This window comes from Nicotiana attenuata, unplaced genomic scaffold (genome assembly GCF_001879085.1).
Source record: "Nicotiana attenuata strain UT unplaced genomic scaffold, NIATTr2, whole genome shotgun sequence".
Classification (NCBI taxonomy): Eukaryota; Viridiplantae; Streptophyta; class Magnoliopsida; order Solanales; family Solanaceae; genus Nicotiana; species Nicotiana attenuata.
Genome location: NW_017673386.1, coordinates 27465 through 43631, shown reverse-complemented (window position 1 = coordinate 43631; position 16167 = coordinate 27465). Strand labels below are relative to the sequence as shown.

Below are 16167 nucleotides of genomic sequence, written 5' to 3'. Positions count from 1 at the left end.
GGTTTACGACACAAATCGGGTGACATTGGAAATATAATTTAATTTCCTAGAGGCGCTTATTTAAGCAAGATTTAATTTTTCTAAGTGTGGGTATCAGGTCTCGGCCTCACCTAAGGTCCGACTAACATTGTAAACAGGGAATTGTGTACCTTTCTCTTCTCGAACTAGGACCCCACTTACCGCTATGTCTGAGACTGCCAAGAATAAGTAGAAATGCTCCTCCACTTTCGGGGTGTGAAGCAGTGGCGAGCTTGACAGGTATCGTTTTAGTTCTTCTAAGGCTTGTTGGCATTCCGCGGTCCATGCAAAATTGCTATTCTTCTTAAGCAGTGAGAAGAACCGGTGACTTCTATTAGAGGACCTCGAGATGAATCGCCCTAGGGCAGCTATGCGCCCGGTCAGCCTCTGCATGGCCTTAACATTATCTACGACTTTTATCTCCTCGATAGCTTTGATTTTATCAGCGTTGATCTCGATCCCCCGATTGGACACCATGAAGCCGAGAAACTTTCCCTCCAACCCTGAATGCATACTTTTCTGGGTTGAGTTTTATATTGTACTTCCTTAGTATATCGAAAGTCTCCTGCAAATGTTTCAAATGGTCCTCTGCTCGCAGGGACTTAACTAGCATGTCATCAATATAAATTTCCATAGATTTCCCTATTTGTTCTTTGAACATTCGATTTACTAGGCGTTGATAAGTTTCACCAGCATTTTTTAGTCCGAACAGCATTATGTTATAACAATGGGTGTCCTATTTAGTGATAAACGAAGTCTTTTCCTGATCTTCTGGGTTCATCTGTATTTGATTGTATTTAGAGTAGGCATCGAGAAAACTGAGAATCTCATGGCCGGTCGTGGCATCGATCATGTGATCGATGTTCGGCAAAGGAAAAGAATCCTTAGGGCAGGCCTTGTTCAAGTCCTTATAGTCTATGTATATTCTAAGTTCATTTCCCTTCTTAGGGACTACCACTACGTTTGCTAACCATTCGGGGTATTTTACTTCCCGAATGGACCCTATTTTGAGAAGTTTGGTTACCTCGTCCTTGATGAATGCATGCTTAACCTCGGACTCTGTCCTTCTTTTTTGCTTTACTGGACGAAACTTCGGGTCTAAGCTTAATAGATGGGTAGTGATCTCTGGTGGGATCCCTGTCATATCGAGATGGGACCAAGCAAAACAATCCATGTTATCTAAAATAAATTGAATAAGTTTTTTCCAGAGCTCGGGAGTTAACCCCGTCCCCAGGTATACCTTTCGATCGGGCAGATGCTCAATCAGTATGATTTGTTCTAGTTCTTGACTGTTGACTTTGTTGCGTCAGAATCCTCAGAAATTATGAAGGATCGGGGTGTCATGTAGTCGTCCTCCTCAAAAGTTTCCTGCTCCTCCAATGAGCCGAGGCTGGTGACTGTAGATGCTATTTGACTTCCTGCTTTCCTTTTGACTCCGATCCCTTTTCTGATGAGAGTGCCGATACCGATATCACTTCGTCGATTGCAAATATTTCTTTGGTAGCGGTTTGTTTACCCTACACCGTTTTGACTCCTTCTGATGTTGGGAACTTCAGGACTTGATGAAGTGTCGAGGGCACTCCCCTCATGTTATGGATCCAAGGCCTTCCGAGCAATGCGTTGTACCTCATGTCACCCTCGATCACATGGAATTTTGTTTCTTGGATGGTCCCGGCAACATTTACTGTCAAAATAATTTCCCCTTTGGTGGTTTCACTTGCCATGTTGAAGTTGTTAAGTACTCGAGCTGCGCGCACAATTTGATCTTGTAGGCCGAGTTTCTCTATGACCCTTGATCGAATAATGTTGGCTGAGCTACCTGGATCAATCAACACACGTTTAACTTGAATTTTATTCATAATCATAGATATTAGCAGTGCGTCCTTGTGAGGTTGTTCGATCCCTTCTGCATCCTCATTGTTGAAATACAAGGTCTCTTCCGGTAAGTAGTCCCAAGTCCATTTTTCTCTTGTCATTGTTGTCACACCTCCTTTTTTCACTACACCCCGGGGAAGGGTATAATAAAGAGAGTTTTTCCAATTAAAGGACAATTGAAACGGGATTTATTATAAAAAGATTCAGAGTCGCCACTTGGGAGATTTATGGTGTCCCAAGTCACCGGTTTGAATCCCGAATCAAGGAAAAGAATGACTCTGTTTAACAGTCTGCGAACCAAAAATCCAGGTAAGGAATTCTGTTAACCCGGGAGAAGGTGTTAGGCATTCCCGAGTTCCGTGGTTCTAGCACGGTCGCTCAACTGTTATAAATGGCTTAGTTATCTGATTTTAGGCATTTTGAACCTATGCAAATTAACTTTTAACCGCTTTTATTCATTTATTAAAGAAGATTTTATGTCGTCTAAAATATGTCTTTGGATCACGTCACATGAAATGCACCCGTAATCCGAAACACATTTTATTCAACGTTATAAGGATTTGGATTTGGGTCACATGAAATGCACACCCGAGTTTAGGAAAGTAATATTATTAAAGTACGCGCCTAAAGCAGCTACGCGTTTGCAACTTTGCGAGGGCCATGGAAAATTCGCTAAATGGCACGCCTCGATTTCTAAGGATTTATACAAGGTTGACTAAGCGAGGGCCGTGCAATTGTCATTTTTGTTTGGCATGGCGCACCTCAATTACTCTAATTAAAGGAGTATTTGAACTAAACTTGGAGGACCATAAACTACTTGTGCTATGATACGGCACACCTCCAATATTAATGAAACAACAATTTAATTTGAAGGACTTACTAATTGTAACTATTCAAATATCAATGGACAAAGGTTCTTCTGCGGACCAAACCAAGAGGCTATATTTTAATAAATGAAAGAAGCTAATGGTGAAATCAAAATTTTGGGCCCAGCGTGGGGCCTGGTGGCTAACAGACGTGGGACTGCCGAATTCCAAATTAATGTCAGTCCAAACTGGCCCATGAGAGAGCCCAATTGTAATATAAGCCGGCTTCAACCGGAGGTGAGCTCTTTAATTCGATCCCACACAACGACATAAGGAACTCGCCTTTTACATTTCATTTACACCTGATTAAACCAAAGGGAAACAATGCTCACAACGAAATGCCTCCAGGGTCTTGGGCCTGAAGTAAGCCCAATCAAGCAAAAAGAAAAGCAGTGATGTACCCGGCCCAGGGGTTCGATCCCCTGAAGACTCAAAAAAAACAATTTTAACTTCCAAAAAGTAGGAGTTTGAATTCAAGGCATCATAAGACCCCAAAGTTCAGCTCTCATTTTCATGAATGTCCAACAATCACTTGAACAAGAAATGTTACTGAGTATGAATCTATATTCAAACTTCATACTGCATATAGCCAAACGTGCTTAATTTTACTACACCTTTGATCATATAACAATCATCCAAATCAGCTTAAAGCTACTGGCATTTGCAAATCAAAACACTTCTATCACTCTTAACCCTTCTCCAACTATACTAGAACAATCAACAGAACGAAAACTCAATAACTTCCATTTTTTTAAAAATATGCTCAGTCTTACTTATAGCATCCTTGTGACTAATAAAACATTCAACATTCTTCACAGTAATATGTATTGGATTTCAAAACTGACAGCCACTTCAAACAACAGCAGATTTTAGACACTAAACGAGGAACAATCAACAAATGTTCATAATAGTCTCATTACAGTTTTGCTATAGAACTTCAAAACAAACTGAGAGTGAGCAACATGCTGAGATAAGACTAGACTAAACAAACTAAGAAAAACCAAAAGGAAATAACATCAGATAGAGCAAAAAACACAATTCTTCATTTCTCTTCAACAAAGGCACTTTATAAGCCATTCCTTACATATTTAAGGTCAAAAGTGTGTACCTGGAGAGTAAAACAAAGCAGAAAATGAGGTATCAGCAGAAGATCAACCACAACATCAAAACCAACCCAGAAATAATCGAGAGAAAAACCAGTTTTGAGCCAGTTTCAAACCAACAGAAGGATCAAATGATGCTTAGTTATCAAATTGCAACCAAAACTTGAACCAAACGCTTGAAACCCAACAATATTCAAATCATTTTCAACCTCTGATTATTCAGGAATTGTTTCAGAAGTGAAAATCTCAAAAATCTCAGAACTTTCCAATGGAACAGTGAAATTTTTTTGTATTTTTTCAGCCGTCTATATTTCTGATTTAGCTCTTCCCCCAAAATCTCAATTAAGCTGCAAGTAACTATGCCTTTATAGGCAAGTCACTAGGGCAGCTTTAGGGGTTTTATTATTTCATTTTAGTCCTTTTCAGCTTTTCTTTTTTGCTACTTAGTCCTGATTTTCTGACTTGCTAACCAAGCTAGCCTGATTTTCAGCTTCTAAGAAGCTTCCTAGGCGGCTATGACAAGATTCCCTAAGTGAATTATCCAGTTTACCCCTATTACCCCTTGAATTTTACATTGAGAACCAGACCAAAACTGGGTCAAAATTTGACCCAATAAACTTAAACCAAATTGGGCGGGCTACTCCTTGCCAAATGGATAAGAGACAGCCCAAAGCCCAGACGAGCCCTTATCTAATTGAAAAGAAAAATCTGCAAACTAAGATATCATGAAATGATTTCAACAATAATCCTAATTCAATCACTGATCAATTCACAGCTAGGTAAGGAATTAACTAAGTTAATAAATCAACCTAAACTAATTAAACTAAAGAACTAACAAAGGGAAATCAGAGACTTAAACCTAAAGCTAAACAAACGGGCAAACAAAATTAGTGAACAAGTTTTAGGAATTGAAAAGAAAACTAAAAACGAACGGAATTAAATACCAACCACAAATTAATCTAAAGGAGGAAAAACTAAATTCGAGTCTATTCACAGAAGATAAAGTCACTCAAGGCCAACGGAAAAGAAAAGAAGAAGATCAAAGATAAAACAAATAAATCGGACAGAAAAGACAAGAAAAACTCACCAAGCAAAAACTCGAAACCAACTGGAATTCCTGATTTAACGAAATTGATGCTAACCACTTGTTCTTTGTCAAGAACAAGTGAACAGCATCGATTTGCGTCGAATCAAGCCTTCAAAACGTGACAATCAAGAGCATGGTCCAGTGCGTGCCACAGAACTGAGGGTGAGGAGGTTTGGGGTTTTAGAATCTCGAATTTGATTTAAAATTCAAGCAACTCTGTGAGGATTCGAGGGAAACTCGTTGTGGATTAGGAAAGAGTGAGCCATGGGGGTTCTCTAGTGTTAATTTGGGGTGATTTGGGAAAGGTTAGATTTTTGGTCTAGCTTTCAATTGAAGATTCGAGACGAACCAGCGGGATTCAAAAGAAATGGGTCAGGGATTTGGGAAGAGGAAGTGAAGGGGGTTTTGGGGTGTATTTATGGTGGTATTTGGAGGCGGCGGCGCCGGCCCAAGGCGCTGGGAATTTCACGGCGGCTTCTAGGGTTTCTTTGAAGGGGTCTGTGTGAAGGAGACGAGAGATAGGGTGGGGGGAGCGTTAGGACAGTTTTATACATGGACCTCCACACTTGTGAACCCTCGGATCAAACAACCTCGACGGTTGAGATCAAAATGGGGGAAAACGGGGTAGTTTCGTATGGCTGTGGAGGTGGACCGGATTGGGTGTGGATTTGGGCCGGGTAAGGGGTTGATTTCAGGTGGGTCTGGCCGATTTTCATATAGGTTGGCCCAAAACTGGGTATTTTTATAAGAAACCCTCCTTCTTTTCATTTCCTTTTCTTTTTCTTTTTTTGATTTTCAGATTTTTGTTAAATACAAATTAAAATAGAAAAACCCGATTTAATTCCGAAACTAAACAAATTGTTTTCCCCAAAAATTAATTAAGTCCTAATTTAAAGAAAGCTATGACAAATTCGAAAATTAAAAGTTAAAAAATGCGAAATGAACTATTTTAGTGATTTTCTTTCATTTTGTAACATTAATTAACTAATTATCCTAAAAAGTAAAAAATTAGGTCCTAAATGCAAATGCACTATTTTTGTATATTTTTTTAATTAAAATAAAATAAACGTGCACAAACAAATGCAAACAATGCCACGAAAATTCACAAAATTGCAAATAATGAAAAGTAATTATTTTATTTTGAAATTTTGGGAATAATGCACATAGGGCAAAAATCACGTGCTCACAATTATCACCTTGGTCCGTTTGAATACCGGTCCTTGAGGAATATTGACCCCTCCAACGATCATGTGAATCACGTGTTGTGACTCTTCTTGCTCGTTCGGTCTGGTTGAATCTCTATTTTTGAAGTGGTTCTTGGCCCGATCACTTAAGAATTCTCGAAGGTGCCCCTCGTTAAACAACCGGGCTACTTCCTCCCTTAGTTGTCTACAATATTCTGTTTTATGGCCATGGGTGCCACGATACTTGCATATGTGGTTTGGGTTTCTCTGGGACGGATCGGTCTGCAAAGGTCGAGGCCACATGGTATCTTTGATATGCCCAATAGCCGATACTATGGCAGAAGCATCTACGCTGAAGTTATATTCTGACAGCGAGGTGCTTCTTTGGACCTGGCATCCCTATCGAAATCACTCTTGATCATGAGCCCTCGGGAGCTTTGTCCCCGATCAATCCTTCTATCATTCCGAACAGGGTTGTGTCCAGTCCCGCTATTTCTCTGATCTCTCCCGTATGGCTGATATCGGTCTCTGTTCGATCGTGGTTCCCGATCGACATCCCTTTTAAATCTATCCGCGGGCCTGTTGGGATAAATCGAACCAATTGGATCCCCCAGTTGATCGTCTTCGACCCTAATCTTCGACTGATATCGATTATGTACATCAGACCAAGTGACGGTTGTATGTTCGATCAAATTCTGCTTTAATTATTGTGAAGCGATAGAACTTCATTCGTTGAGACCTTGAGTGAAGGCTTGAACAGCCCAATCATCGGTGACCAGTGGCAAATCCATCCGTTCCATTTGAAACAGAGATACGAATTCCCTGAGCATCTCGTTGTCTTTTTTCCTTACCTTGAATAGGTCCGACTTTCTAGTTGCAACCTTAATGGCTCCAGCGTGCACCTTTACAAAGGAATCTACAAGCATAGCAAATGAATCAATAGAATTAGGTGGTATATTATGGTACCATATCATGGCACCCTTTGATAGAGTTTCTCCGAATTTCTTCAGCAACACGAATTCAATCTCGTCATTTCCCTTAATGGCGCACGTATATGAAGTGACATGTTCGTTTGGATCTGTCGTCCCGTTATACTTCGGAGACTCGGGCACACGGAACTTCTTTGGGATTGGCTTTGGAGTCGCACTCGGAGGGAAAGGATTTTGGACAAACTTTTTGGAATCAAGTCCTTTCAATGCCGGTGGTGCCCCCGGGATTTGGTCGACCCTGGAGTTATAAGTTTTCATTTTCTTATCATTTTCCTCGATCTTCTTTTCCCCTGTCTTGATTCGCTTCGCCAGTTCCTCGAGCATTTTCACGATAGCGGGATTAGTTTTCATTATCCTCCATTCGACCTCTTTGGCATCGATTCTGCTCTATGAACAACTTATTGTGATGGCTCGGACTCGATCCTTCTTGGTGCACGATTTTGATTTTGGAGTTGTGCTATTGCAGCTTGTTGAGTCTGCAACATTTTAAATATCATTCGAAGGCTAATTCTGTCGTCTTCACTGCTCTGTGTGTTTTGATCGGCTGTTCGAGCATCTCTGCGGACGCTATTTTTGGGATCGACACCTAAATTTCCATTAATGGCGATATGGGAGGTGACGTCGAACGGGTCCACGACCGGAGCTCCATCGGAGTTGACTGGAGGTACTCCGTATCCTGGGCGGCTATGTTTTTGTTCTCGCCGTGGAAACCAAGGCCATTGTCTGTGTGTGTGGGTGCTACTTGAGAGTTTGACATGTTGATCCTGAAATCAAAGACACTTACGAGAACAAGGGTAAAGTTGTGTGTGTTATGAGAATTAATACCAGGCAATCACTATTATCCTTAGCCCCACCGTGGGCGCCAAACTATTTACCCTTAAAATCGGATAACATTAAACTTATAAGTGGTTTCAAGGATACGTAATTTTACCTAGTTTCAATTGATAAATATGATGATTGATAATATAAATTAACAGCAAAGTAAAGCAAACCAGTGTTGAAATGCAATTCAACCCTCAAGCTAGGTCGCCCTCGAACTGACTGAGAATAAAGTTATGAAATAAATCGATGAACAAGAGAGCATCAGAGAAGAAGAATGTTATATTGCTTTGATATGCGAGAGCAAGATGGTTACAAATGATTAGAAACCCCCCCCCCCCTCCCTTTATATAGTAGAGGAATTCCACTTATGGTACAATTTTAATTACAGAAGGTAATCCCATGATTAGCTAAACAACCGTACTTGATTCGATCCGTTTCGAGATTTTCGCCATGGTTCTCGATCAGTCACGGATATCTTGCCTTTCCGTTATTATGCTATCTTCGATCTTGCTCGATGTCTATCCCATTTGGTCTCGATCATTTCCGGTCTCGATCTTGACAGGTATTTCGAATTCCGAAGTCAGTACCTTATCCTCATGTTTCGGTCTGATATAATGCGAGGCCGGTCCGCGATTCGTCCCCCTGATCTCGGTTACTCAGTGAAATCGGATAAGCCCTATTTTAACTGTATACAACTTACTCTTGATGATACAGTTAAAACTGGAAACGATGATGGTTTGACGGAGAAGACGAAGACAGAAAAGTGCAAGAGTTGTAAGAAGAAGGTGGAATTAGTAGGGTTTAGCTGTAAGTGTGGTGGAATGTTTTGTAGGAGAACATGCATGGACCTTCAATTTCAAGTCTATTGGGTGTAAGCTTTTGGCTAAGGATCTAAGACATTCAATTTCAATAAGTCTATTGCCTTTATTTTGATTAATACTATTTAGTGTAAGTTGCACTTTCCTTTTGAGATTCTTTCAAAGAGAAAGTTATACCATTATGGTAATGGTCAAAATTATATGCAAGATATGTTTCTTGTATCACTATTGTCCTTTAATAATCACATTACCAAAATATTTTGGCGTACAATAAATATGTGACCAATGACTATTTATGTTATAATAATGACATTATTTTCTTATTTTCTTTCAAACCTCCTTCTAGAGGTGAGTGTGGTATGTACCACTAGCACGCTCATATTCTTCCAAAAATGAATACGTATTTATAAATCACATGTTGTCACATTCACATCATGAATGGACCATAATCATTTATATGTGCTTTATAAAATCTCATGTCAAATCGATGACAAACATTACTTTCACAAAGTGAAGTATTATTTTGAGAATCTTTATTATTCTCATTACCACAATGATGACGATTATAATTTCGTCTATTGCCACATCCGCATCCATTGATACATTTACGGTAATAATTTTATCTTCTTTCAGACTTATTACATATTGCGACCACATTCTCTTCAAGGAATGAGAATGAAGCAAATCCAATGGGACGGGTTTTCACTTCTTGCGCTCATGATCATACATGACTTTGATCATGGCAAGGCATAGAAATTTTATCACTTCGGGTGGTTATAATTTCTTACAAACTCTATTAGAGTTATAATCAAAATTTATTGTCTTTGCTTGTATTTAAAATCCAATTATAGAATGTCAATAATTTAAAAGAGAGAAATAAAGTAAAATACTTACCTTAAATCCAAAATTTATTCATGAAGTTCCTGGAACAGTTACAATCATTATGCTCAATCCCAAAGATTCTACTCAATTGGTTAGAGTCTTGTGCCGATAACGTGTTATAAACAATAAAAGAAGAAGAAGAGTATTGCAGAGAAAAGTAGGGAGAGAGAATTCTCATTGATTTGGGATGAATTACAATGGAATATGACCCCTCTATTTATCGAAAAAGAGTGACTTAGCCACCAAGTAAAATCCCTAAAATCACTTTAAAATATAGATATTCACCTTAAATAAAATTCTATTTATAACAAATTATATATTTTGCCCCATTTTTTCCAATGGTCAGACACGGGCTTCATTAGGGACAATAGCCGTCTATTGCCAATTCCTTTTATTCAAGACCTCATATAATAAGTAACTCCAAATCTAATATTTAGCCCAACCCTCATAATTTTGAAGAAAAAAGAAATCCTCGTAATACAATGTAACTCTATCAACTACATCCATCGAATACTTGTATTAATAGAAATTATTTTAAGGGATTCACTTAATATGTATAAATAATTTATCCAAAATCTCATAAATAAAATTATGATCCAAAACTCACTAATTTAAAATCCTGAACTCGTCTCTGTATCAAACCAGTTTGGCTTGTTTCATTAGCTAAAGATTGTGAAAGCACAAGAAAGGGATCAGTGGAGAAATTTCTCCGTCGGGAGGAAATTTAGAAAATGAAAAAAAATAATGAAGATGAAAGGTGGCTGTCACAATATCAAGACGCAATCCAACAACAGAGCTAGATATATAATCTTGAATATTCTGATCCACCAACTCATAAGGTAATGCATTAAGGCAGAAAGAAATACTGTAGTAGGCAATTCAAAAAGTGGGGTCACCCCACAACAATAAGGCCATGGCTTTAAGTTGATGATCAGTCTTCTCCAGCAATATATGCAAATCACAAGTTGCTTGTTTCTATGTTTTCCAAGTAATAAATTTTCAAAGGCCCCGTTTCAACTCTTTTTTGTGCATATGCATTTGGACAGAGTGAAATACAGCAATGGCCTACCCCAGCCCTCTTTCACAGATTATGGCAAACTCTTGTCCCAGTTTTCATGCATGCACTTCACTTTGTTGCTGGCCCCTTCTCATTCAACTCCATAGTCTACTCATTGCTTTCTCTAGATTTATCTTATAAATGTATAAAAGAATTTTTTTCTCTATCAATCTAATATATTAACTTGTTATAGTAGGTTCTTTGCCTTATTTTCTGAGTGATTAGTTTCATTAATTGAGAGTAGTTACCAATAGTTATTGTTTAATTAGTTACCTAACAGTGTAAAATAATTTATACTATTAGCGGTCGTTTGGTAGGATGTATTAGGAAAAATAATATATGTATACCTTTGGTATTATTTATTAATCCTTTTTTTGGTAGTATTTATCAACATATGTACTAGTCCTTATTCAGTATTATTCTTATACATAGCAAATGATGGCATTAGCAATACCATAGTTTTTAGTACATGGATAAACATGTATAAAGGCAAAACTACCTTTCAAAGCCTTTTCCAAATCCTTTCTAACATTTTTGGAGGGTATTGTTGTAAATAAATAAAAAAAATTAAAAAAAAAAATATGCAATGCATGGTTTTTTTAGTACACCGAACCAAACCGTCATAACAAATAATCCCCGCAACTAATGCTAATATTACTAATCTTATAATTACGGGACAATTTCACATTAGAACAACTGGGCTCTCTACTTTTCAATTTTATAGCCCATATTTTAATTTACAATCAACTAGCCCAAAAATAATAGGCTAAGATTCAACATCCAACTCCAATAGATTCTCAAAATTACTATTTAATTTTTAAAAAAGATTCCTCAAGCTTTTAAATTTATTTTTGAATCAGTAACTAACTGTGACTCAAATATTAATTCAACAAACCAAATTCATTTGGGTGGTGAAAATTAGATTTTTAACAAGCTTAAATATGTGGGTTTAAATTCCGAATTTGATTTTGTGAGAAATTTGGAGCGGGTGTTATTTAGACTTGTTAGAAATAGTATAAGGAAGTTGTATATAAAATTTAAAGTCATTTAATGGAGATTTGGACTGGTTTTGAACAAGAATTGCAACTGAAAATCGTGGAAGAAGTTCGTCTACAGACGCTTGTATAAAGGTGTATAAAAGTGTATAATAGTGTATAAGCTGTGTTTCTACACTAATATACACTATTATACAAGATTATACATAATTATACAAAAAAAGTGACTTCGTCTTCTTCCTTGCGTCTTTTCTGAAATTTAACTCAAATCTTGCTCAAATCTACTCCAAATCACTTCAAATTTAAATTTTGAACTCCTATTGATATTTTCAATCAATTGGAACAACACCCAATCCAAACAACTAACAAATTCAAAAAGACCATTTTCAAAAACAAAGCTTTGAATGGTCTCCAATGGTGGACTTCTACTCTTCAATTTTCTTATATTGCAAGCAGGTGACACAAGAGGACAAGCAGAAAATACACGGTCCCTTGAAACATATGTAGAAGATGTGAGAAGAAGAGAGAGTGAAAGCAATGGTTGTGAGAACATAGATTTAACTCCATAACTTTTAGAAGCAATGGCTGTAAAAATACAAATTTTGAATTTGCTAATGTTTTCAAAAGCACAATATTTCCAACTAAAATCAATAAAAATAGGACGAAGGGAGTAATAACAATTGACACTCTAATTTTAAGCAATTGTAATTGAAAAACACGAGCAGCAAAGAAGAAGCTTTTAGAAGACCTCTTCCTGGAGAGGATATGTAACCGCTACATAGATATGGAATGGTCATAATGCTTAAGAATTTAAAATACCATTTCAGTTTTCAAAATATGTATAACGTGGGCTAGGTGGGGTAAAACTTAAAAATATGGACCATTTTTTGTTATGGTGTGAAGTCATATGTATTTTCTTGTAATTCTTTCTATAATTACTAATATACCTTATTCAGTATTATTCTTATACACCTTACCAGACGATCCCTTAATTAGTGGGTAGAAGTTAAACGATTTCTTTTGGGGGATGTGTGGGGTTGGAAGAATTACATGTAATCACAATTTGAAGTCTAACCCACCAAAAAATATCATATGACGCCTAAAGCATCCAAAGTCAGAGTTGTTGTTTAATCGTACCTTTTTTTTTTTTTGGTTTCCCATCCGGTGTTGGGTATCCGTAGTGGAACCCAACTATATCCGGATTTGCGCCGCATAGGACCCCATTCGGGGAAAGCGCTCCCTACAAAGAATTTTTTCATACCCCGAGCTCAAACTCGAGACATCTGGTTTGGTGGTGTTGTTTAATCGTACTCACCATAAATGAGGGACCACTAGTCTATTAGCAATCATATCTTCAACCAACTTCTTAGTGGTTATCTGCTAATTCTTTAATTGTAATGTGAGGAATCAATGTTTTATCAGATTTGTAAGCTAGGATCTAATCAAACTGGATTCAGTGATTCCATGTGTTACCACAATAATAGCAGCTACAAGAATCTGTTCACATGCCTGCAAATGGCAATTATTCATACAACAACTAGAATCTTGATGGGTTGAAAATTTTGACTCAAATCTTATATAGTCTACAACTGATATGATACAATATACAGATTTTGGGTTAAAACAAAACATACCCTCACAGATCTTTAAAGGAGTTTCCATCTAACAATCCTTCAAATGATATCTATGTAATTAAAGAAACAAAAAGAAAATTCACTTGAGAAGAAGAGAAAAATTGGAAGGCAGAAATAGACATTCCTATGTTTAATTACTTGAACGCTTCAAAGTCAAGAAGTTGTTGAAGTTGGTACACTCAAACAAGGCCTTAGCATTCATTTCCCTTTCAAACCTCCAAATATAGTTGAGTCCAACTAACAGCTCTGTTATGGCAGCTTCAGTCTTGTCCTGGTTTGCAAAATACAAAGTCTGCAGCAGGAGAACATTAGTTTTTGGAATTAAATTTTGTTGTTCAAAGCTCCTTTCACTTTGCCATTTGATCATATTATGTGCCAAAGGTGACAACCACCCTAAAATCTTCTGCAGTGCATCTTTCCATTCTCCAGCAAGAACTGGATCACTAGCCGAAAAGCCGACTCCTTTTAGTCTTGATCTTAATGATGATCTTATACTATTTGGCAACATGGAGTATAAATCATCTCTAGCATCAACACCAACTAGTTGTGGTGATCTTATCATCTTTTCCATAACAATGATCAAATTAGCATAATGTAAAGCAAGTGCAGCTGCACCTAAAGTACTAGAAGGTGGTTTAAGCATCTTGGTATTTGACTCGAAAAACTCATTAAATACAGGGGGCTTTACCAATGGACCAGAGACAAAATTGCATGTGTTATGGTTTTCTGAAGGATAAACAGTGGCTGAAGCAGATAGACTACGTGGCAGAGAATTTGGATATCCGTGATTGATACCAAAAACAAGCTTGATCTTTGCTAAAGTAGTGAAAATGGATCGAGCAAGTAATGATGTAACTGTATCAAAGCTACGACACCATAAAGATCTCTCTTTTAGATACTTAACTTCTTGTTTCTGCCACAGAAACTTCTGTCGCAGCTCAATTATTTTCTGTTCTTTGATTGATGAAATATCAGAATCTTTGAAATGGGAATTCGAAGCTTTCTTTAAACTATTCTCAAGTACTGAAAGCTCGTCCATTTGTCGATGGAGCAGGGCAGTGGTGGTAACGTACTGATCCATTTTCTTGATTTTTGATTCCATATCTTTCAAGCTTAGAACCCAATTGTAAGGATCACGACCCGTGTTGGCAAATTCACTGAAGTAGCGATCAAAGTTTCTGAGATGGGAATCTTCACATCTTTTGCTGATTCTTGACAAAGATTTTGCAAGCAGCCTCAGATTCTCCACAATCTCTGCACAGGCAAGGCCGAGAAGAAAGGCGTCATCATTTGAGACAATTTTACGAACACCTTCTAGGCAGATTGACTCATTGCGAATTCGGATCATATTTTTGTCTGACAAAAATTGCCATAAATGGAGGAGTTTTGACATAAGGCCAGAGATCTCAAATGCTAAAACTCCAACGCTGGATTTCTTGATCACTGCCGGTTTTGCACGTGGCGCACTGGCTCTTACTGAATCCAAGCTATGGGCTATCGATTTTTTCACCTTAATTAACCACGTTTCTAGAGCCATTACTGATATATAATTCTAAGTTTAAGAACTAAACAACTTCTGGGTTTTTTGAGGAAGTAGATTTGTTTTAGAAATTGTTGATTGAGGTAAGAGAGAATTGATGGGTTAAATGAGAAAGAGTTGAGAGAAAAACAAAGAGACAGAGACGAAGAGTTGATATGAAGGGGAAATAATTGGAGAATGGAGCTGCAGAGAAGAAGATAAAAGCAAGTGCTTGAGGCTCGTGGGATGTTGTGACCATTAGGAATAGTCTAATAAGAAAAAATCAGACATTACTTTGAATATATGATATTAAAAAAAAAAAAAATCTGCAAAAGCCCACATTCAATGACAGAGCGTGGTTTAATTTATTAAGCAAAAGGGTATTTTGTCTCTTTCAAGTTGATGTCCACTTGCTATCAAACGGGAGTGGTATTGATTACTCTTTCTATCTCAAAAAAAAAAATGAAGGAGTATAATAATCAAATTTCACAACCTTTGCACGGGGAAAATTTTACAATAGAACAATTGGGCTCCCTACTTTTCAATTTTATAGCACATATCTCTTTCAATGAGATTTTTTCTTTCCTATACCATATATAAAACCTTATTACCAAAAATGTTCATAGTTTCTAATTTACCCGTCCTGTCCATATTTTTTCTACAGTTATTATACCAATCATTAAATACTAATTAATAGTAGTTGAATCTTCCTAATTTGTCGAGCTAAAATTGAGGAACAGAATATTCTAAAAAGATTTGGCGTAAATCAGATCAAATCATATTCTTCCAGATATTCCTATTTAGGCGCGCTACAATTATGGAAGTAAATATTCTTCCAGATATTTTCCACCATTGATAGCCATTAAAAAGCTTGAAAGCTTTGAATTCAAATTTGGGTTTTCGAAAATCATTATTTGTTTGGATTGGGTGTTGTTGAAAATAATTGGGAATATGGTTTGGAGTTTATATCTCAATTTTGAGGGGTTTTGGTGAAGATTAGACTTGGTTTTGACTGAAATTCAGATTGAAACTCGAAGAAGAAGAAGAAGAAGAAGAAGAAGACATATTGCAGAAATTATAGATAAATTGTAGATAAACTGCAGATTATCTACAATTATAAATAAATTGTAGATAAATTGTAGAAGAAGAAGAAGACAAAAACTTCAGCTCTAGAGCTGAAGTTCGACAGTTACAAAACAAAAACTTCAGCTCTAGAGCTGAAGTTCGCCAGTTACAAACAAAAACTTCAGCTCTAGAGCTGAAGTTTGTACCCAGTTTGTAGATATTTTGTAGATAAATTGCAGATTATTTGTATTCT

The 16167-nt window shown here is 37.2% G+C and overlaps 1 protein-coding gene across 1 annotated transcript; it reads right to left on the bottom strand.

Annotated features, from left to right (window-relative positions):
* Window positions 1-13241: 13241 nt before the first annotated feature.
* LOC109216232 lies at window positions 13242-15129 on the bottom strand. Its single transcript, XM_019380371.1, has one exon. It carries the CDS (start codon window positions 14865-14867, stop codon window positions 13461-13463), a length of 1407 nt encoding a protein of 468 aa, XP_019235916.1. The 5' UTR covers window positions 14868-15129; the 3' UTR covers window positions 13242-13460.
* Window positions 15130-16167: the final 1038 nt, after the last annotated feature.